Source organism: Symphalangus syndactylus, chromosome 18, assembly GCF_028878055.3.
Source record: "Symphalangus syndactylus isolate Jambi chromosome 18, NHGRI_mSymSyn1-v2.1_pri, whole genome shotgun sequence".
Taxonomy (NCBI): domain Eukaryota; kingdom Metazoa; phylum Chordata; class Mammalia; order Primates; family Hylobatidae; genus Symphalangus; species Symphalangus syndactylus.
The window spans coordinates 66,778,593-66,802,324 of record NC_072440.2 but is presented as its reverse complement, the minus strand read 5'-3'; the positions used below and the strand labels follow the sequence as shown (position 1 = coordinate 66,802,324).

The 23,732-nt window shown below is 45.7% G+C and overlaps 1 protein-coding gene across 40 annotated transcripts in view; it reads left to right on the top strand.

Annotated features, from left to right (window-relative positions):
* The first annotated feature begins 3 nt into the window (after positions 1 to 3).
* DEPDC5 (DEP domain containing 5, GATOR1 subcomplex subunit) overlaps positions 4 to 23,732 on the top strand; it is a 178,989-nt gene continuing 155,260 nt past the window's right edge. For 23 of the 40 annotated variants that reach the window (XR_010117147.1, XR_010117142.1, XR_010117141.1 and 20 more), the window contains exons 1-7: positions 4 to 115; positions 980 to 1,097; positions 5,222 to 5,309; positions 7,883 to 7,929; positions 12,165 to 12,250; positions 13,820 to 13,903; positions 16,060 to 16,109. Coding sequence is in view for 31 of the 40 variants with exons in the window: in XM_063623482.1 (XP_063479552.1) it covers positions 1,040 to 1,097; positions 5,222 to 5,309; positions 7,883 to 7,929; positions 12,165 to 12,250; positions 13,820 to 13,903; positions 16,060 to 16,109 (413 nt within the window). In the remaining 9 variants the exon portion in view is untranslated. The other 17 variants (XR_010117145.1, XM_063623485.1, XM_063623484.1 and 14 more) reach the window with 6 other exon arrangements.

Genomic DNA, 23,732 nt, shown 5'->3' with positions numbered 1-23,732 from the left:
AAGTGGTGCGGCCACCGAGACGAGACGGAGGCCCGGCGAGAGCGGCGCGGGGGCGCGAGGGCGGGAAGGAGGCGGGGCCCCGGGGCGGAGTCACTGGAGCGGCGCGGGTTCTCAGGTGAGCGCTAAACGGTCGGGGCGGGACTTGCAGGCGCTTCAGGCTCAGGGGCGGAAGCAGCGCGGGCCGCGAGGGCGTAGGCGGGGTATCTGGAGGAGGCGCGGGGAACCTGGAGAGGGTCCAGCCCTCGGTGCCCCGGCCAGAGGCGGGAAGGGGCTGTAGAGCTTCGGTGAGTGGAGCTGCCCGCCCCGGACTGGGGATTGGGGGGGCTTGAGATAGGGGACCTTGGCCCAGGTTCGAGTTCCAGGCTCCATCCCCAATCCGCTGTGTGACCTTGGACAAGTCTCTCTCCCCCTCTGAGCCTCAGCGGCCTCAGCTGTGAAATGGAGTCAGGGAAGGTTTGCTGAGAGTTCGCACAGACCGAGATTTGGGGAAGGAACTACTGCCTTCCTCCTCTTTGTGGTTGCCTTGCTCAGGACATTAGCAGCAAAACGAGAATGGTGGGAGTGTCTCTTAAGTCTCGAGTGACCTTGAGCAAGTCCCTTGCCCGGAGTCACACTTTCATCATCTACAAAATGAGTGGGCTAACCTCTTTTAAGATCTCTTTACTATTTGGGTGTTATTGGTGTAGATGGAGACAAGGTAATTCACCCATTCACCGCAATGCTTCCCCTATAGGGGTGTGATAGAATATCTTCTCCTAGGTTTGACTAGCCCCTGGCCCGAATTCCCCTTAGTTCCTGGATTCTGTGGTTCTATTTGTTCTCCATCGCTCCTTGTACCTGGAGGAGTGACTTCTTCCAAGAGTCACTTGGCACCACTTCACAGCAGAGCAACACCAATATCTTCACTGGCCTAAAATCAAAGAGTGGTTGCAAGGAAAAATCTGACATTACAACCTTTTTGTTTGTATTTCTATGGCAGGGAGGCAAGATGACTTCTCTGCCCCAAGCTTGGAACAGCTAAAGGGAAAAACAGTGCAAGATGAGAACAACAAAGGTCTACAAACTCGTCATCCACAAGAAGGGCTTTGGGGGCAGTGGTCAGTATCGATTGGTCTTTAGAGGTTTTGTAAGTTGGCTGAGGTTCTGGTGTGTGCAATGCCTTGAAATTACACACTGACTCTTGTGACAATTGAGGCTAAACAGGCGACTAAACAGACTAAAGCAGCAACTATCATACAGTAACAAGGAGGATGGCAGGACCCTTCTAATGCATTTGCATTCAGACTTTTTTTTTTTTTTTTTTTTTTGAGACGGAGTCTTGCTCTGTCACCCAGGCTGGAGTGCAGTGGTGCAATCTCGGCTCACTGCAAGCTCCGCCTCCCGGGTTCACGCCATTCTCCTGCCTCAGCCTCTCCGAGTAGCTGGGACTACAGGCGCCCGCCACCACGCCCGGCTAATTTTTTTGTATTTTTAGTAGAGACGGGGTTTCACCGTGGTCTCGATCTCCTGACCTCGTGATCCACCCGCCTCAGCCTCCCAAAGTGCTGGGATTACAGGCGTGAGCCACCGCGCCCGGCTGCATTCAGACTTTTAAGGAACATTGCAAATGCTGCCAGTTTACTACCCTTCTTTTGTTGAATTGCCTTGTTTATTACAAATCTTCCGTGCATGTTCCATAAAATTCCAGCCTGCACTGGTTTGGCAGATAAGAGAAACTAAAATCATATATCAGTTTTTACATTGAGTGAGACAGAAACAGCATAGACGTGCATAGAGCAGGTATGATCAAAGCATGAACCTTTGCCTGGCTTCTAGGCATGGGAAGAAGCAGCAGGATACAGCATGTTATCCTGCACTGAACTATAGTCTGAGTATCTACTCTGCTTCTAATTTTCCTAGTGACCTTGGACAAGCTCCTAGTGTACCTTATCTAAAAGTTGAAGGGCTTTAGAATAGTTTCTCTTAACATCGATTTTTTTTCCTTTCTTTTTTTTTTTTGGGACATGGTCCCCCATGTTGCCCAGGCTGGTCTGGAACTCCAGAGCTCAAAAGATCCTTCCACCTCAACCTCCCTAGTAGTTGGGATGGCAGGCATGAGCCACTGTACCCAGCTGTCCCTAGCACCTTGAATCCATAAATCTGAAGAATAAAAGGGCACTTAGTATAATTTTTTTTCTTTTGTAAGGGAATAATTTTCCATTCTGTCTTAACAGCCTTATTTACTTCAGAAATTGGAGTTAACAATATAATGAGTCTTTTTATTTTATTTTATTATTTATTGACTTTTTTTTTTGAGACAGAATCTCGCTCTGTCGCCAGACTGGAGTGCAGTGGCATGATCTCAGCTCACTGCAACCTCCATCTCCCGAGTTTAAGCAATTCTCCTGCCTCAGCCTCCCGAGTAGCTGGGACTACAGGTGTATGCCGCCATGCCTGGCTATTTTTTTTTTTTTCTTTTTTGTATTTTAGTAGAGACAGGGTTTCACCATGTTTTTCAGGCTGGTCTCGAACTCCTGAGCTCAAGCAGTCTGCCCGTCTCGGCCTCCCGAAGTGCTAGGATTACAGGCGTGAGCCACCGCGCAGGCATGAGTCTTTTTAACATTGTATTTTAGGGTGTATTTACTTCTGCATTATGTAGATATAAGCCTCCAGAGGGGAAGGTCGGCCAAAAAGGGAAAACAATAGTTTCTCTATCATAGAGCGTTGTGAGGCTTAAGTAAGGTAATATATGTAACGCGTTTAGCAGAGTGTTAGACTCTGTACTCAATAAACGTAGCCATTATAATTACCAGGCTACAGGCGTTGCTATATTTAAACTACAATTTCTGCTAAAATGCACAGTCTATTGTTATTACTTTGATGCTGTTGATGTTGCCTAAATATTTGTGGAGTGGAATGAAACAACTTTTGGCAGAGAGAAGAATACAAGGATACAGTATATACAATGTATACAAATACATATTTTTATGTATAAAATACAAAGGTAGTTAGATGCTGTATCCAGTCTTCTGCAAGACTGTAGGTCAAAATACAACTAACAGCTGGACATGGTAGCTCATGACTGTAATCCTGGCATTTTGGAAGGCCAAGGTGGGCAGATCACATGAGGTCAGGAGTTCGGGACCAGCCTGGCCAACATAGTGAAACCCCATCTCTACTAAAAATACAAAAATTAGCCAGGTGTGGTGGTGTGTGCCTGTAATATCAGCTGAGGCACGAGAATTGCTTGAACCCAGGAGGCAAAGGTTGCAGTGAGCTGAGATCACGCCACTGCACTCCAGCTTGGGCAATAGAGCAAGACCCTGTCTTTAAAAAAAAAAAAAAAAAGCCGGGTGCGGTGGCTCACGCTTGTAATCCCAGCACTTTGGGAGGCCGAGGCGGGCGGATCACGAGGTCAGGAGATCGAGACCAAGGTGAAACCCCGTCTCTACTAAAAATACAAAAAATTAGCCGGGCGTGGTGGCAGGCGCCTGTAGTCCCAGCTACTCGGAGAGGCTGAGGCAGGAGAATGGCGTGAACCTGGGAGGCGGAGTTTGCAGTGAGCCGAGACTGCGCCACTGCACTCCAGCCTGGGTGAAAGAGTGAGACTCCATCTCAAAAAAAAAAAAAAAAAAAAAAAAAAAGAAACAACCAACAGATATTTATTAGGTGTATACCTGTGCCAGATGTAATGATTATGAATACCACAAGGTTCTTTGTTCCTAAAGAGTTTTCAGTTTGGTAAGATAGATATGCAAAAAGGAAATGATAAAACCAAGCAGAAGGGGATACGTTCTCAGGGACCTTAATTCAGACTATGTAAATTAGGGAGGAAGCTCCAAGGAGCATTTGTCGTGAAACTGTCAGTGGAAACCCAGCAAATAAAATTTGGGATTTCTGGGTGCAGTGGTGTGTGCCTGTAGTCACAGCTACTCGAGAGGCTGGGACAGGAGGATCACTTGGGCCCAGGAGTTCCAGACTATAGTACATTATGCTGATTGGGTGTCTGCATCAATATAGTGACCTCCCAGGAGTGGGGGACCACCAGCTTGCCTTAGGAAGTGTGAACCACCTCAGGTTGGGAACAGAGCAGGTCAGAACTCCTGTGCTGATCAGTAGTGGGATTGTCCCTGTAAATAGCCACTGTACGCCAGCCTAGGCAACAGCAAGACCTTGTCTCTAAAAGAAAACAAAAAAATTTGGGAGTAACCCAATGTTTCATTTTACTAGGCTAAATTTTTGTTGGGTCTGATTATATTTGAAATCTAGATATACTTAATTGTCATGATATTAGCATAATTAAAGGTGATGTCTTTCCTCGCAAATTAAAACAGCAAAACAGTCATTCTGTCTTTATGCTTCTGAGTTTGCAATATTTGAGAAAGTTCTCCCCATCCCTAGTAGAGGGGCAGGGGTAGATAAACATGAAACCACATCCCTCTTATTTTATTTATTTATTTATTTATTTATTTTTTTGAGATGCAGTCTCGCTCTGTCGCTCAGGCTGGAGTGCAGTCGTGTGATTTTGGCTCACTGTAACCTCTGCCTCCTGGGTTCAAGTGATTCTCCTGCCTCAGGCTCCCAAGTAGCTGGGATTACAGGCTCCCACCACCACGCCTGGCTAATTTTTGTATTTTTAGTAGAGACGGGGTTTTGCCATGTTCGCCAGGCTGGTCTTGAACTCCTGACCTCAGGTGATCTGTCCGTCTTGGCCTCTCAAAGTATTGGGATTACAGGCATGAGCCGCTGCTCCTGGACTCTCTGACGTTATTTTCTTACTCCTGTTAGATCTAAAGATTTATTGTGAGGGTCACATTAAGACACTGTTTGGGAAATTCTTTTAACATTGAATAACTGTAAGGAATTGTGGTGTATCTGTGGGAACCAGCCTGTTTTGTTCCTGTTATATGCCAGATACACAATATTTGAGGGGGTAAAAGGCTGTCCAGAAGCCTAATTCCCAGATACTGAGGGCTGCTGTGTCCCTGGAAGAAGTGCGGTAGTAGAAAGAGCACGGGGTATGGAGATGAAGGTACCTGAGTGCCATCCCACACTGCTGCTCTGTAGCTTGGTGTTCCTGTGTGAATCCATTAGTCATTGTAAGCCTCGTTTCAAAATAGAACCTCATCTGTCAATGGGGTGGCAATACCATCCTGATGGGGTTGTGAAGAACCAGTGTGAGAACATACACAGTGTACCTAATGAGTGTTTTTCTACTTGAAGTGGCTGAATTGTCTTTCAGATGATGAGCTAGTTGTGAACCCCAAAGTGTTCCCTCACATCAAGCTTGGAGACATTGTAGAGATTGCACACCCCAACGATGAATACAGGTGAGTGTCTCATGGGATCCATGGAACTGGGCAATTCACTGTTTCCAAATGATGTCCAAGGGGTTTGAAAGGCAGATAGCTCTCTTTGCCTTTCAAAATGCTCATGCTGTGGTGGCTCAGTCCTGTAATTCCAGCACTTTGCGAGGCTGAGGTGGGTAGGTCATTTGAGCCCGGGAGTTCGAGACCAGCCCGGGCAACATAGTGGGACCCTGTCTTAAAAAAAAAAATGCTCGTGCCTTCTAGGATTTGACCAACAAATAATTTTTCAAAAGTGGTCCATTCCTTCTTTTTTTTTTTGAGACAGAGTCTCGCTCTGTTGCCCAGGCTGGAGTGCAGTGGCGCAATCTCGGCTCACTGCAAGCTCCGCCTCCTGGGTTCACGCCATTCTCCTGCCTCAGCCTCTCCGAGTAGCTGGGACTACAGGCGCCTGCCACCACGCCCGGCTAATTTTTTGTATTTTTAGTAGAGATAGGGTTTCACCATGGTCTCGATCTCCTGACCTCGTGATCCGCCCGCCTCAGCCTCCCAAAGTGCTGGGATTACAAGTGTGAGCCACCGCGCCCGGCCTCCTTTTTTTTTTGAGATGGAGTCTAGCTGTGTCACCTAGGCTAGAGTGCAGTTGCGTAATCTCAGCTCACTGCAACCTCTGCCTCCCAGCCCCAACTGATTGTCCTGCCTCAGCCTCCCGAGTAGCTGAGATTACAGGCGTGCGCCATCACACCCAGTTAATTTTGCATTTTTAGTAGAGACAGGGTTTCACCATGTTGCCCCGGCTGGTCTTGAACTCCTGACCTCAGGTAATCCACCAGCCTTGGCCTCCCAATGTGCTGGGATTACAGGCATGAGGCATCGCACTTGGCCTAATTTTTGTATTTTTTAGTAGAGATGGGATTTCACCATATTGGCCAGGCTTGTCTCAAGTGATCTACCCTGCTAGGCCTCCCAAAGTGCTGAGATTACAGGCATGAGCCACCATACCCAGCCATTTTTTGTTTTGTTTTGTTTTTTGGTTTTTTTGAGATGAAATCTCGCTCTGTCACCCAGGCTGAAGTGCAGTGGTGTGATCTCGGCTTACCGCAATCTCCGCCTTCCGGATTCAAGCCATTCTCCTGCCTCAGCCTCCTGAGTAGCTGGGATTACAGGTGCATGCCACCACGCTTGTCTAATTTTTGTGTTTTTAGTAGAGACGGGGTTTCACCTTGTTGGTCAGGCTGGTTTCGAACTCCTGACCTCATGATGCACCTGCCTTGGCCTCTCAAAGTGCTGGGATTACAGGCATGAGCTACCTTGCCACGCCCAGCTTTTTTTTTTTTTTTTTTTTTGAGACAGAGTCTCGCTGTCGCCCAGGCTGGAGTGCAGTGGCACAATCTCGGCTCACTGCAGGCTCCGCCCCCCAGGGTTCACGCGATTCTCCTGCCTCAGCCTCCCGAGTAGCTGGGACTACAGGTGCCTGCCACCTCGCCCAGCTAATTTTTTGTATTTTTAGTAGAGATGGGGTTTCACTATGTTAGCCAGGATGGTCTCGATCTCCTGACCTCGTGATCCACCGGCCTCGGCCTCCCAAAGTGCTGGGATTACAGGCGTGAGCCACCGCGCCAGCCACTTTTTTTTTTTTTTTTAAAGAGACAGAGTCTCGCTCTGTCACCCAGGGTGGAGTGCAGTGGTGCCACCTCGGCTCACTGCAACCTCTGCCTCCTGAGTTCAAGTGATTCTTCTGCCTCAGCCTGTTGAGTAGCTGGGATTGCAGGTGTGGGCCACCACACCTGGCTAATTTTTGTATTTTTAATAGAGACAGGGTTTCGTCATGTTGGCCAGGCTGGTCTTGAACACCTGACCTCAGGTGATCCACCTGCCTTGGCCTCCCAAAGTGTTGGGATTATAGGCATGAGCCACCGAGCCCAGCCTCTTTCTGGTTTTAAAGCTGAGATGACAACTGAAAGGTTCTGTAGCATTTGTCCATTCCCTTTAGTGCGTATGGAGTTTCTTTGTTTCTTTTTTTCTTTTTTGAGACGGAGCCTCGCTCTCTCGCCCAGGCTGGAGTGCACTGGTGCGATCTTGGCTTACTGCAAGCTCTGCCTCCTGGGTTCATGCCATTCTCCTGCCTCAGCCTCCCGAGTAGCTGAGACTACAGGCACCCACCACCACACCTGGCTAATTTTTTTGTATTTTTAGTAGAGACGGGTTTCACTGTGTTAGCCAGGATGGTCTCGATCTCCTGACCTCGTGATCTACCCGTCCCGGCCTCCCAAAGTGCTGGGATTACAGGCGTGAACCACCGCGCCCGGCCTAATTTTTTCTATTTTTTAGTAGAGAAGGGGTTTCACCGTGTTAGCCAGGATGGTCTCAATCTCCTGACCTCGTGATCCGCCTGCCTCGGCCTCCCAAAGTGCTGGGATTACAGGTGTGAGCCACCGTGCGTGGCGAGTTTCTTTGTTTCTAAGGGAGCTTTCTCCTTTGTTGTGCTGTAAGTCACAGAATGGCCAGAGTGACCTATTTGCCTTTTGTGGGGGATGAAGGATGCTAGGGAGTTACTGCTCACGGTATCCTGACTCTCTTGTTGCTTTCTTTTTCAGCCCTCTGCTTTTGCAGGTCAAATCACTTAAGGAAGATTTACAGAAGGGTAAGAATTATATCACTCTTCTTAGAATTTTTTATTTACTGCCTCAAACTGTAAGAAACCCCTCTTCATAATTTCAAGGGATGAGGGCAAGTAATTCTCTTCTTTTTTAAACAAATTTTAATTTAATTTTCAATTCAGGCAGTACATGGGCATGTTTGTTACAGGGGTATATTGTGTACTGGTGGGGATTGGGCTTCTATTGTATCCATTACACAGTGAACCTTGTATCTGACAGAACAGATACAGATACAGGATGTTGTATCTGTGTCTTAACACTATTTTTTTCTTTTTTTTTTTGAGACAGTGTCTTGTTCTGTCACCCAGGTTGGAGTGCAGTGGCCGGATCTCGGCTCACTGCAAGCTCCGCTTCCTGGGTTCATGCCATTCTCCTCCCTCAGCCTCCCAAGTAGCTGGGACTACAGGCACCTGCCACCACGCCCAGCTAATTTTTTGTATTTTTAGTAGAGACGAGGTTTCACCATGTTAGCCAGGATGGTCTCAATCTCCTGACTTCATGATCCTCCTGCCTCGGCCCTCCAAAGTGCTGGGATTACAGGTGTGAGCCACCGCACCCGGCCTGAACATTGTATTTTTCAACCCTCCTTCTCTTCCCTGTCCTTGTTTTTGGAGTCCCAAGTGTCTATTATTTCCACCCCACTTGTAGGTAAGAACATGCAGTATTTGGTTTTCTGTTTGTGAGTTAGTTCACTTAGGATAATGGTGGCCTCCAACTCCGTCCATGTTGCTGCAGTGGACATGATTTCATTCTTTTATGGGTGGAGTTCTCTTCTTATCAAATTGTGTTCCCGATAAAAAAAAATTGTCAAGTTGACACTTATAGTCCCAGCTACTCTGGAGGCTGAGGTGGAAGGATCATTTGATCCCAAGAGTTTGAGTTTACAATGAGCTATAACGGCGCCACTGCAGTCTAGCCTGGTCAACAGAGCAAGACCCTATCTCAAAAAAAAAAAAAAAGGCCAGGCGTGGTGGCTTATGCCTATAATCCTGGGACTTTCCGAGGCTGAGGCAGGCATCGGATTGCCTGAGCTTAGGAGTTTGCGACCATCCTGGGCCAAATGGTGAAACCCTGTCTCTACTAAAATACAAAAAATTAGCTGGATGTGGTGGCATGCAGCTATAGTCGTAGCTACTCTGGAGGCCGAGGTAGGAGAATTACTTGAACCCGGGAGGTGGAGGTTGCAGTGAGCCGAGATTGCGCCACTGCACTCCAGCCTGGGTGACAGAGCGAGACTCCGTCTCAAAAAAAAAAAAAAAAAAAGAAAAAGAAAAAAAATACACAACCTGCCTGTTGCCCAGGTTGGTCTTGAACTCCTGGCCTCAAGTAGAGTTCCTCACACCTTGACCTCCCACAGTGCTGGGATTGCAGGTGTGATCCACCACATCTGTCCCGTTTTTTCACAAACTATTTGTTAAATGCCTACTCTGGGTGAGTGGGGTTTGGGGAGGAAGAAATATATATTGATGATTGCCCACCACATGTGCAAGGCACTGTCCTGGGAGCTTTGTGTAATCTAGCATTATCTTCCCAACAACTCTTGAGTGAGTGAGGAAGTTTATTCTCTGTCAGACTATACAGTCTAGGCGTAGCCAGAAGCGGTGATTCCTGCTTACTTATTCTGGATTCAAATCCTTTCTTTTTCCCTCTAATGGCTATGCCATGCTGTTCAAGGAACCAAAATGTTAATTGAAAGTAAATAAGATACTCTTTTAAATAGTTCTTAAGAGAAAAAAACAACAAAATTCTGGGTTGCTCTAAAGGGCTTTGATGGCTGGGTGCAGTGGCTGATGCCTGTAATCCCAACACTTTGGGAGGCTGAGGTAGGTGGATCACCTGAGGTCAGGAGTTTGAGATCAGCCTGACCAACATGGTAAAACCCCGTCTCTACTAAAAATATAAAATTGGGCATTGTGGCGCATGTCTGTAATCCCAGCTACTTGGGAAGCTGAGGCAGGAGAATTGCTTGAATCTGGGAGGCAGAAGCTGCCGTGAGCCGAGATCACGCCATTGCACTCCAGCCTGGGCAACAAAAGCAAAACTCTGTCTCTAAATAAATAAATAAAGTAAAATAAAGGGCTTTGATGTCACCCACTCTTTTTTTTTTTAGAGAGATGGAGTCTCACTCTATTGCCCAGGCTGGAGTCTGGAGTGCAGTGTCACGATCGTGGCTCACTGCAACCTGCGCCTCCTGGGTTCAAGTGATTCTCCTGCCTCAGCTTCCCAGGTAGTTAGGACTACAGGCGTGCGCCACCATGCCTGGCTAATTTTTATATTTTTATTTTTTTGAGATGGAGTCTCACTCTGTCACCCAGGCTGGAACGCAATGACATGGTCTCAGCTCACTGCACCCTCTGCCTCCTGGATTCAAGGGATTCTCCTGCCTCAGCCTCCTGAGTAGCTGGGACTACAGGCGTGCGTCACCACACCCGGCTAATTTTTGTATTTTTAGTGGAGACAGGGTTTCACTATGTTGACCAGGCTAGTCTCGAACTGCCCACCTCAGCCTCCCAAAGTGCTGGGATTACAGCCTGGCCTAATTTTTATATTTTTAGTAGAGATGGGGTTTCACCATGTAGGCCAGGCTGGTCTCAAACTCCTTACCTCAGGTGATCTGCCTGCCTCAACCTCCCAAAGTCCTGGGATTACAGGCGTGAGCCACTGCACCATTACCTCTGCCTTTTTTTTTTTTTTTTTTTTTCCCTTTCAGACAGGGCCTCTCTCTTGTCCAGACTGGAGTGCAGTGGTGCATTCACGGCTCACTGCAGCCTCAACCTCCCTGGGTGCAAATGATTCTCCATCTCCCACCTTCGCCTCCCGAGTAGCTAAGACCCCAGACGTCCAGCCCACAGGATCATGCCTGGCTAATTTTTTTTTTTTTTTAAATTTTTGCTCAAGTTGGTCTTGAACTCCTGGGCCCAAGCAGTCCTCATGCCTTGGGCTCCGAAAGTGCTAGGATTATAGGCATGAGCCACCATGCCTGGTTGTCCACTCATATTTAACCATTCAATATTTCAACTTGAGGAGAAAACATTCTATAAAACCTGGCTACTCTGGTTACACTGCCTATGGGTTAGCCCTGCTCTGCAAGGAGCAGTAAAAAAAAAAAAAATTTAAGTTTTCATTTTTATTGTTATGTTATGTTATTTTGAGATGGAGTATCCCTCTGTCGCCCAGGCTGGAGTGCAGTAGTGTGATCTTGGCTCACTGCAACCTCCCCCTCCCGGGTTCAAACAATTCTCCTGCCTTTGCCTCCTGAGTAGCTGGGACTACAGGTGCACGCCACCACGCCTGGCTAATTTTTTTTTTTTTTTTGTATTTTTAGTAGAGACGGGTATTCACCATATTGGTCAGGCTGGTCTTGAACTCCTGACCTCATGATCTGCCCGCCTTGGCCTCCCAAAGTGTTGAGATTACAGGTGTGAGCCACCACATTCAGCCAATTTAAAGATTTTAAAAGAATTCTATAAAACCTTAATCCTAAGAATGGCCTTCATACCTTCCCCTTATCTCCTGCCCTCTGTTATGTTTCTTACCAGACTTAAGGGCTCATTGAAAAGTTTGTTTCTTCTTTACCACTGATAACTTCATTCCAAAGAGAAGATCTCCTTTCTTTTCTGGAATTTTACAGGTCTTTGAACTTTCTTATCTTCCTTCTTATTTTATTTATTTCTTTATTGAGACAGAGTCTCATTCTGTCACCCAGATTGGAGTGCAGTGGTGTGATCTCAGCTCACTACAACCTCGGTCTCTGGGGTTCAAGTGATTTGTATGCCTCAGCCTCCCAAGTAGCTTGGATTACAGGTGACCACCATCATGCCTGGCTAATTTTTGTATTTTTGGTAGAGACAGGGTTTCACCATGTTGGCCAGGCTGGTCTCAAACTCCTGACCTCAGGTGACCTTCCTGCCTAGACCTCCCAAAGTGCTGGGATTACAGGCATTAGCCACCATACGTAGCCTCTTCCTTCTTAAATTCTTTATTTTCCCTCCTTCTCCCTTTTTCTCTCCATTTTTGTTGATTGCTTAGGCTCTGGTCTTATTTCACCTAAAAAGCAGAGAATTGTTTAAATTCTAAGCTCCTGAAAGGAAGAGACTGTGTGTTGCCCGTGTCAGATGATCAATTGTGTTGCTTACTGAGTTGAGTATTTATAGATTAGAATATATGGATCTACTTTTTCAAAATGTGTTATCTGAGCCAGATATTGTTTCTGTTTTAGAAACTATCAGTGTGGACCAGACTGTGACTCAAGTGTTCCGGCTGAGACCTTATCAGGATGTCTATGTTAATGTCGTAGACCCTAAGGTATGTCTTTGTTTTGGACTTGATCATCTTTTTGGAATGATAAGCACCCTTCCTCAAAGTTAGGTTAGTAAGGAAACAATGGGTTACTTAAGTGTAGTGTTAGACTATTAAATGTGTGGCCTGCTTGGTGTGGTAATTTCTGTACATCAGGAGGCTGAGACAGGAGGATCTCTTGAGGCCAGGAGTTCATGAGCAGCCTGAGCAGCATAGTTAGACCTTGTCTTTATTAAAACTTTTCTTTTCTTTTCTTTTTTTTTTTTTGAAACGGAGTGTCACTGTCGCCCAGGCTAGAGTGCAGTGGCACGATCTCGGCTCACTGCAACTGGTGCCTCCCAGGTTCAAGCCATTCTCCTGCCTCAGCCTCCTGAGTAGCTAGGATTACAGGCCTGCACCACCACACCCAGCTGATTTTTGTATTTTTGTAGAGGCGGGGTTTCACCATATTGGCCAGGCTGGTCTTGAACTCCTGACCTCAGGTGATCTACCTGCCTCGGCCTCCCAAAGTACTGGGATTACAGGTGGGAGCCACTGCGTCCTGCCTACTAAAACTTTTCTAAAAGATTAGCTGGGCGTATTGTATATGCCTGTAGTCCCAACTACTGGAAAAGCTGCAACAGGAGGATTGCTTGAGCCCAGGAGGTTGAGGCTGCATTGAGCTTATGGTTGCACTATTGCACTTCAGCCTGGGCAACAGAACGAGACCTTGTCTTGTAAAACTAAACATGTAGGCCGTGGGTGGTGGCCCATGCCTGTAATCCCAGCACTTTGGGAGGCCAAGGCAGGCGGATGTCTTAAGGTCAGGAGTTTGAGACCAGCCTGGGAAACATGGTGAAACCCTGTCTCTACTAAAAATACAAAACTTAGTTGGGTGTGGTGGCGCACCCCTGTAGTCCCAGCTACTCGGGAGGCTGAGGCATGAGAGTCACTTGAGCCCAGGAGGCAGAGGCTACAGTGAGTGAGCTGAGATTGCACCACTGCACTCCAGCCTGGGCAACAGAGCAATATCCTGTCTCAAAAAATAATAATAAATAAATATGTAGCCTACATGTCATTTAGAATGCAGACAGTATGTAGGTTGCATTTAAAACCCACCCCCACTTTTCTTGAAGCTTGTCCTAACCAGTTTCTGTAGATGAAACTATATGTAAAATTTTCTATTAAAATGCTAACATTTTAAAATGTATTCTCATTTTTCTTCAAGAAGTGATGTTATAATAGATAAAAATTATTGTCCAGAAAGTACTATCAACATTAACAGGGAAATAAAGTGCATAGCTCAGTGTCATGTTTGTGTGCCAGAATCCAGACTAAAATACAGAATGAGTCCCCCACTACCCATCACACTCAGTGTGCTACAGCGGCTGTAGGATCAGTTGTAGATTTACCAACTATACTGAGAAGTGTGCTTTGCCAGGATGTAATTCTGTTTACCAGAGTTCTGCTACTGAATGGTCTTCCAGTAGTTTTCTTTTTTGCAATAAGTTTTTTTCCGTGGTAAGTGGGCATTACCTTATGACTATAAAGTGTAGCAAAGTAATGTCAGAGATATTATTTGATTATTCCTTTTAGGATGTGACCCTTGACCTAGTGGAATTAACTTTTAAGGATCAGTATATTGGCCGTGGGGATATGTGGCGACTAAAGAAAAGTTTGGTAAGATGTGATTTTTTTGAAAGTCTGTTACTTTTTCCATTATGTGAATAATCCCTGTTTATTATGGGAGAATAATATAAAATCATTTCTGATTTCAGCATCTACAGACAGTCATTGTCAACATCTTGTTTGTTCTTCCATTCTCTTCATTTTTTTTTTTGATCTTTTATTTGTTTACTGTTACAGATTTTTACTCAGCATTTTTGGTTTAGATAGGAAGTTATACTGTATTTTACATTGGAATAGAACCGTAGTTTTCAGGTTTTCACTTGATCCCGTTTGCTCCTCACATCTCTTCATGGACAGGTATTTATTAGCCCTAATTTATAGAGGTAGAAACTGAGATTGAGAAGTTAGGTAATTGCCCAAGGCTAGATAGTAAGTTGACCCTTGGCCAAAACCCAGATCCTGTGGCTTCCAGATCACACTGCTTTTTGCTGTACCCTCTTCCCATTTTCCACATGTATTCATTTTTTTTTTTTTTTTTTGAAACAGAGCTTTGCTGTTTCTTGCAGGCTGAAGTGAAATGGTGGGATCTTGGCTTACTGTAACTTCTGCCCTCTGGGTTCAAGCGATTCTCCTGCCTCAGCCTCCAGAGTAGCTGGAATTACAGGCACCCACCACCACACCCGGCTAATTTTTTTTTGAGACAGAGTTTCTTGTTGCCCAGGCTGGAGTGCAATGGCATGATCTCAGCTCACAACAACCTTGGCCTTTTGGGTTCAAGCAATTCTCCTGCCTCAGCCTCCGGAGTAGCTGGGATTACAGGCATGCACCACCACGCCCGGCTAATTTTGTATTTTTAGTAGAGACGAGGTTTCTCCATGTTGGTCAGGGTAGTCTCGAACTCCTGACCTCAGGCAATCCGCCCGCCTCTGCCTCCCAAAGTGCTGGGATTGCAGGCCTGAGCCATCACGCCCAGCCTTTTTTTTTGTATTTGTAGTAGAGGTGGGGGTTTCACCATATTGGCCAGGCTGGTCTTGAACTCCTGACCTCAGGTGATCTGCCCGCTTTGGCCTCCCAAAGTGCTAGGATTATAGGTGCGAGGCACCGTGCCCGGCCCATTTTTTAATTATTCATTTATTTATTTTTTTTGAGATGGAGTCTTGCTCTGTCACCCAGGCTGGAGTGCAGTGGTGCGATTTCTGCTCACTGCAAGCTCCGCCTCCCGGGTTCACGCCATTCTTCTGCCTCAGCCTCCCGAGTAGCTGGGATTACAGGTGCCTGCCACCACACCTGGCTAATTTTTTGAATTTTTAGTAGAGACGGGGTTTCACCATGTTAGCCAGGATGGTCTCAATCTCCTTACCTCGCAATCTTCCCATCTCGGCCTCCCAAAGTGCTGGGATTACAGGCGTGAGCCACTGCAACTGGCCCGATTTTTTTAATAAAAATATTTTTATTATATTTTAATTGTTTATTTTTTTAATTTTTTTTTATTTCCATGTTGTTGGGGAACAGGTGGTGTTTGGTTATATGAGTAAGTTCTTTAATGGTGATTCGTGAGATTTTGGTGCACCCATTACCCAAATAGTATACACCACACCCACATTTATTAATTTTTTAATGAACATTTCAACTTGAAAAGATTAGTTCATTAGAATTGTGAACTGGTTCTGAAAATTCTCAGTTGAGGTTTTTTTTTCCATTTTGACACTAATCAAAAGAAATGAAGTTTTTGTATACTATGTAACCACAAATTATAGGTAGAATTTCCATACAGGGTATATTTTCAGGAAAAATCTGCTTAATTTTTATTTGTTGAGGGTTCCATTTTCTAAAGTGAGAGATAAAATGAGAAACAACATGATATTTAAATGAATATGTAAATGCAGATATATATGTAAACATGTGTGAAGATCAGGATATTTGTAAAGCTGGTCATTTATCATCCACCTGGTCTTTCCTATTATCTATACTTGCCAAACTCTTTAAGCATCTACTGTCATACCTACCCTAACAGGTTTTCCTGTAGGGTAAATCTATTACTCACAAGCTAGTTGAACTTTGGGTTGGTAGAAGAGATTAGAAAGCTAGGAGTTCTTGTTTGTGATTTTTCATGGCCTTAATATGTTAATCAATCTCTCTCTCTCTCTTTCTCACCCTCTCTCCCTCCCTCCCTCCCTCTTTCTACCCGTCTCTCCCCGTCCTCTTAGGTCAGCACATGTGCCTATATCACCCAGAAGGTGGAGTTTGCTGGCATCAGGTAGATATTACATCACTCTTGCCTTATCTTTGCAGTAACTAGGCTACATAAAGCAGTGGAGGCATATGGATGTCCATATAATAAAATGTGTCAAAGTATAAAATGTTAGATTGTTGGCTGGCCACAGTGGCTCATGCCTGTAATCCCATCACTTTGGGAGGCCGAGGTGGGTGGATCACGAGGTCAGGAGATCAAGACCATCCTGGCTAACACGGTGAAACCCCGTCTCTACTAAAAATATAAAAAATTAGCTGGGCGTGTTGGCGGGCGCCTGTAGTCCCAGCTACTTGGGAGGCTGAGGCAGGAGAATGGCATGAACCCAGGAGGTGGAGCTTACAGTGAGCGGAGATCTCATCACTGCACTCCAGCCTGGGTGACAGAGTGAAACTGTCTCAAAAAAAAAAAAAGTTAGATTGTTGCAGCTCAAACAAACCACAAAAGGCACTATAGTAGTTTGAGGCTTAATGGAAAAAGTTGATGAAGCCCCTCGGCATTCTGTAAAAAAGGAAGTAGGAAAGAAAAAGGAGATAGAGACTCAATTTTACAACTGGAAAAACCCTAGATGGATGTATTGAATCATACCTTCTCATTTTACAAATTAGGAAACAGGTTTAGAAACATAAAATGACTGGCACATTGGTTCCTGATTTGTTACCTTTTTAACTATATTGCTGTACTCTTGATTTATTAAAACTATTTCTATATTTTAATTTGTGAAGAAAAAAGAGATTTTTTGAAACCCCCTTTAAATTCAAAAAGTGGCTAGGTGTGGTGGCTCACACTTGTAATCCCAACACTTTAGGATGCCGAGGTGAGTAGATTGTTGCTTGAGCCCAGGAGTTGAAGACTAGTCTGGGCAACATAGTGAGACCCCGTCTCTACAAAAAAATACAAAAATTAGCTGGGCCTGGTGACTTGCGCCTGTAGTCCAGCTACCTGGGAGGCTGAGAGGTGGGAGGATTGCTTGAGCCCGGGAGGTAGAGGCTGCAGTGAGCTGGGATCACACCACTACACTCCAGCCTGGGTGACAGAGCAAGACTGCCTCAAAAAAAAAAAAAAAATTCAGAAAGTATTTTAGGTGTGGTGGCTCACACCTGTAGTCTCAGCACTTTGAGAGGCCAAGGTGGGCTGAGTGTGCTTGAGCCCCAGGAGTTCAAGACCAGCCTGGGCCACATGACAAATAGTCTCTAAACAAAACAAAACAAAACAAAAAAACAGCCAGGCATGGTGGTGTGTGACTGTAGTCCCAACTACTCAGGAGGCTGAGGTGGGAGGATCGCCTGAGCCCTGGGAGGTTGAGGCTGCAGTGAGACATTATCATGCCACCGCACTGCTGCCTGGGTGACAGAGTGAGACTGTCTCAAAAAAAAAAAAAAAAAGTACAACGTGCACATAATTAAGCATTCAAATAATTCAGAAAGGTATCTCATGAAACATACATAACCCTCCCGAAACAACTTGTGTCTTTCCTGAAATTTACTGAGTATACAGAATCATATTTATGTCTTTTTTTTTTTTTTTCTGAGACAGAATCTTGCTCTGTCACCCAGGCTAGAGTGCAGTGGCGGGACCCTGGCTGACTGCAACCTCCACCTCCTGGTTTCAAGCAGTTATCCTGCCTCAGCCTCGTGAGTTGCTGGAATTATAGGCACCCGCCACCACACCTAGCTAATTTTTTTTTTTTTTTTGTATTTTTATTAGAGACGGAGTTTCGCCATGTTGGTCAGCCTGGTCTGGAACTCCTGACCTCGTGATCTGCCCACCTTGGACTCCCAAAGTGCTGGGATTACAGGTGTGAGCTACCGCACCCAGCATATTTATGTCTTGTTAACTGACTTGCGGTGATTCTAAGATTGATCAGTGGGGTCACAGGGTGCAGTGTAGTCCCTCATTATAAAGATCTCCATCTACTTGTTTTTTTTTTTTTTTGAGACGGAGTCTCACTCTGTCACCCAGTCTGGAGTGCAGTGGTGCGATCTTGGCTCACTGCAACCTCTGCCTCCCGGGTTCAAGCAATTATTCTGCCTTGGCCTCCTGAACTACAGGCGCGCACCACCCCCGGCTAATTTTTGTATTTTTAGTGGAGATGGGGTTTCACCATGTTGGCCAGGCTGGTCTCAAACTCCTGATCTCAGGTGATCCCCCTGCCTCAGCCTCCCAAAGTGCTGGGATTATAGGCGTGAGCCACTGCGCCTGGCCCCCATTAACTTTTCTCCTAATGGTTTCATCCATTGAGGATTGTTGTAAGATGGTGATTTTCTTTCCTTTTTTTGGTGTTTTTTTAATTCAGTCATCCCTTCTACATTTATTAGCTAGAATCCTTTTGTAAATAATTTTTCATCATCAACTAGGGCTATTTGACCAGAATGAAATACTGATCCTAAAAAGAAAGAAAGGATAAAGGCTCATTCTTTCCCCCCAAAAAGGATGTTTTGAAAATTGCTGGAGGGGAGCCAAGTAAAATGGCTATGGCGTGAGGATCACTTGAGGCCAGGAATTCAAGACCAGCCTGGACAACAAAGCAAGACCTCATCTCTACAGAAATAATAATTTTAAAAAAATTGCTGGATGTGATGGCTCACGCCTGTAATCCCAGCACTTTGGGAGGCTGAGGCAGGCAGATCACGAGATCAGGAGATTGAGACCATCCTGGGTAACATGGTGAAACCCTGTCTCTACTAAAAATACAAAAATCAGCTGGGTGTGGTGGCCCATGCCTGTAATCCCGGCTACTCGGGAGGCTGAGGCAGGAGAATTGCTTGAACCAGGGAGTCAGAGGTTGCAGTGAGCCCAGCTCACACCACTGCACTCTAGCCTGGTGACAGAGCAAGACTCCGTCACACACACACACATACACACACACCACACACACACAGACACACACACAAAATTATGGCTAGGTGCAGTGGCTCATGCCTGTAATCCCAGCACTTTGGGAGGCTGAGGTGGGTAGTTTGGTTGAGCCTGGGAGTTGAAGACCAACCTGGCAATATGCTGAAACCCCATCCCTAGAAAAAAATACAAAAATTAGCTGGGCATGGTGGCGCCTGTAGTCCCAGTTACTTGGGAGGCTGAATTGGAAGGATCACCTAAATCCAGGGAGGTTCAAGGCTGTAGTGAGCCTTGATCGTTCTGCTGCCCTGTAGCCTGGGTGACAGAGTCAGACTCTGTCTAAAATAACAATAAAATAAAGAACGGGGGTTGGTGTCAGGGCTCCTCTAGTTTGAGGTACCTGGAAAACAGGTGGGAGGAGCCCTGAAGCACAGGTCGAGGCTGCAGTGAGCTATTATTGCATTATTGCACTCCAGCCTGGGCAACAGAGTAAGACCCCATCTTTGAAAACAAACAAATTTGTTAGCGAGTCAGTGTTCTTTAAAAAATCCAAGCAACTAAAGCACAACCGAAGAAGTGACTAAATCTCAAGCAGCACAAAAAATGCAACCTAGGTATGCCTCCAATATCAGCAGATCTCTACTAGATGGGTATCCAGGGTCAGGAAGCCTGGATCTGTATCTGCAGAGCCAGTGTTTAGCCATCACTGTGATTAGTGGTTCGAGTGATGCTGGGTAACTCCAGTAAACCCTTAGTCTTCACATCTGCAAAATGGAGTAGTTGGTTTAGAATATTCTGTCAAAGACTAGTTAATAAATGTTTTAGACTTTGTGAGTAACAATAGATCTCAGGTCTATTGCATATTCTGTGTGTTTGTGTGTTTCGACCATTTAAAAATGTAACAGCCATTGTTCGTTGTGAGCCATACGAAAACAGGAGATAGGCGAGAATTGGCTTGAAGGCTTTATGTAGTTTGCCAGCCTCGGTTTGGAAACCTATTCAGATCTCTCTCATTTTTTTTTCTATTGCTTCCTCTTTTATTTTTAAATTATATATATATATATGATATATGTATTATTTTTGAGACAGAGTCTTGCTCTGTTGCCTAGGCTGGAGTGTAGTAGCATGATCTCTCCCCACTGCAACCTCTGCCTCCAGGGTTCAAGTGATTCTCCTACCTCAGCCACCTGAATAGCTGGGACTACTGGCAAGCACCACCATGCCCAGCTAATTTTTGTTTTTTTTTCGTAGACACGGAGTCTCGCCATGTTGGCCAGGCTGGTGTCAAACTCCCGGCCTCAAGTGATCTGCACACCTTGGCCTCCGAAAGTGATGAGATTACAGATGTGAGCCACCAGGCCCGGCTGATCTCTTTCTTTTTTAAGTTCTTTGTTTCTCTATGTAAATACCCTCATACACACAGTTCTAGATGGAGAAAAGAAAACCCTGACAGATTGTCAGTTTTTAACTTTATTTTTATTTATTTATTTCTGAGATGGGCTTCCTCTGTCGCCCAGGCTAGAATGCGGTTGTGCCATCATGCCTCACTACAGCCTCAACTTCCTAGGCCCAAGCAATACTCCCACCTCAGCCTCCTGAGTAGCTAGGACTACAAGTGTGCACCAGCACGCCTGGCTCTTTGTTTTTTTTTTTTCGTTTTGGTAGAGACGGGGTCTCACTATGCTTGCTCAGGCTGATTTCCAACTCCTGGGCTCAAACAATCCTCTTGGCTCAGCCCCCTAGAGTGCTGAGATTACAGGCATGAACCACCGCAGCTGGCCTCTTTTAGACTTTTAAAGCTCTGTCCTGATATTTGGCTCAGGCATGGTTAAATGTAAACTACAGTCTTCTGTCTTTTCTCCAGAAGACTTACAGTATTTCTACACTGGATCAAAGGTTACTTTCTTTTGCTGAGTTCGTGAATGCTTGAGAAAAAAGATGCTTTGGGCCTCCTATGAGAAAAATAAAGTATAGTCATTTGTATAGTTAAAGTCATTATAAATGGTCAGATAATTTCCCTGCAATTTAACTTTCAATCTGGTAATAGTTACATAGTTAAGAACACATGAGCTGGGTGTGGTGGCTCACGCCTGTAATCCCAGCACTTTGGGAGGCCGAGGCAGGCAGATTACCTGAGGTCAGGAGTTCGTGACCAGCCTGGTGAACACGGTGAAACCCCGTCTCTACTAAAAATACAAAATTAGCCAGGCATGATGGCAGGCTCCTGTAATCCTAGTTACTTGGGAGGCTGAGTCAGGAGAATTGCTTGAACCTAGGAGGCAGAGGTTGTGGTGAGCCGAGATCGTGCCATTGCACTCCACCCTGGGCAATAAGAACGAAACCCTGTCTCAAAAAAACAAAACAAAACAACAACAACAACATTAAAATATGTATATATATAGTAGCAAAATCTTATCTCCTATTGACTAACATTTTGCTTTTAAAAAATAATGACCTTAAACCCTAGCCTGTTGGATCACATTGTAACTTTTTTTTTTTTTTTTTTTTGGAGACGAGTCTCACTCTGTCACCTAGGCTGGAGTGCAGTGGTGTGATCTCGGCTCTGCAACCTCTGCCTCCCAGGCTCAAGCAGTTCTCCTGCCTCAGCTTCTCAAGTAGCTGGGATCACAGGCACCTGCCACCATGCCTGGCTAATTTTGTGTTTTTAGTAGAGGTGGGGTTTCACCATGTTTTTCAGGCTGGTCTTGAACTCCCGACCTCAGGTAATCTGCCTGCCTCGGCCTCCCAAAGTGATGGGATTACAGGCGTGAGCCACCACCTCCGGCCACACCAAGCTTGTTTTAGAGGTCCTGTGAATGTGGGGTTCTGACGATTATAAGCAGAGCTGGCTGGGTGCGGTGGCTCATGCCTGTAATCCCAGCACTTTGGGAGGCTTAAGTGGGCAGATTGCTTGAGTCTGGGAGTTCAAGACCAGTCTAGACAACATGGTGAAACCCCGTCTTTACTAAAAATACAAAAAAAATTAGCTAAGTGTGGCTGCTTATGCCTGTAGTTTCACCTACTTGGGAGTCTGAGGTGGGAGAATCACTCAAGCCCAAGAATTTGAGGCCACCCTGGGCAACATAGCAAGATAGTAGATACGGGGTTTCACCACGTTGGCCAGGATTGTCTCGATATCTTGACCTTGTGATCCACCCACCTCGGCCTCCCCGAGGTGCTAGGATTACAGGCATGAGCCACCGTGCCTGACCTCCTTATTATAATATTAAAGAAATATAAGTCTCTTCTCAGGTCAGGCTTGTTACACTTGTTCATTCACAGACGTAACTGGGCAAAGGAGTATGAAAAAGCATCCCACTTGGTATAAGCCATGGGTCTGGTCCAGCCTTCTTCATTTTGGCATGGGGTAGACCCAGAGGGATTGATTGATTGTCTAGCATTTCCTAGGTAGCCTGAGCTATGACTCATGGTACACAGCATTTTCCTGGCTTTTATCTGATTTTGTCTTCCTTTCTTTTGTTTTTTTGTTTGTTTGTTTTTTTTTTTGAGACAGAGTTTTACTCTTGTTGCCCAGGCTGAAGTGCAGTGGCACGATCTGAGCTCACTGCAACCTCTGCCTCCCAGGTTCAAGCAATTCTCCTGCCTCAGCCTCCCGAGTAGCTGGGATTACAGGCGCCCGCCACCACGCCTGGCTAAATTTTGTATTTTTAGTAGAGACAGAGTTTCACCATGTTGGCCAGACTGGTCTCAAACTCCTGACTTCGTGATCTACCCACCTCGGCCTCCCAAAGTGTTGGGATTATAGGTGTGAGCCACTGCACCTAGCCTTTGTCTTCCTTTTTTATGAGGATTGATTGCTTAGTTGAGGCAGGTTGGGAGAAAGAGTGAAAGTGGTAGAAGATAAGGGCTTGAGGTGGTTGGTTGAGGGATGATTGATTACACGGTTCTCAGCTAACAGCTACCACTATCTCTCCAGGATAGCATTTTGTGTTAATACCTGCTGTAGTTCTAGTTCTTGATAGTAAACTAATTGAGCACCTCCTATCCTCATAGTATCCTGAATGGCTTCTGCACATTATCTGGTTTAATTTGAAAACAGCTCTGTAGAAGGTTGGGCGCAGTGGCTCATGCCTGTAAACCCAGCAGTTTGGGAGGCTGAGGCGGGCAGATCACGAGGTCAGGAGATTGAGACCATCCTGGCCAACATGGTGAAACCTTGTCTCTACTAAAAATGTAAAAAATTAGCTGGGCATGGTGGCGCGTGCCTGTAATCCCAGCTACTCGGGAGGCTGAGGCAGGAGAATTGCTTGAACCAGGGAGTCAGAGGTTGCAGTGAGCTGAGATCGCGCCACTGCACTCCAGACTGGGTGACAGAGCAAGCCTACGTCTCAAAAATAAAAAAAAAAAAAAGTATAAACAGCTCTGTAAGGCGTAGGCTTCATTGTCCCTTTTGTTTAGTTTGTTTTTTTGTTTTGTTTTTTGCGACAGTCTCACTCTGTTGCCCAGACTGGAGTGCAGTGGTGCGATCACAGCTCACTACAGCCTTGACCTCTGAGGCGTAAGTGATCCTCCTACCTCAGCCTCCTAGGTAGCTGGGACTACAGCATGTGCCACCACACCTGCCTAATTTTTTGTATTTTTTGTAGCGACTGTGCTACCTAGGCTGGTCTCAAGCTCCTGGGCTCAAGTGATCTGCCAACCTTGGCCTTCTAAAGTGTTGCGATTATAGGTGTGAGTTACCACGCCCAGCCCATTGTCTCATTTTTAAAGATAATGCCACTGAACCTCATGAATTTACTATGGCCATTCACCTAGTAAGTGACACTCAGC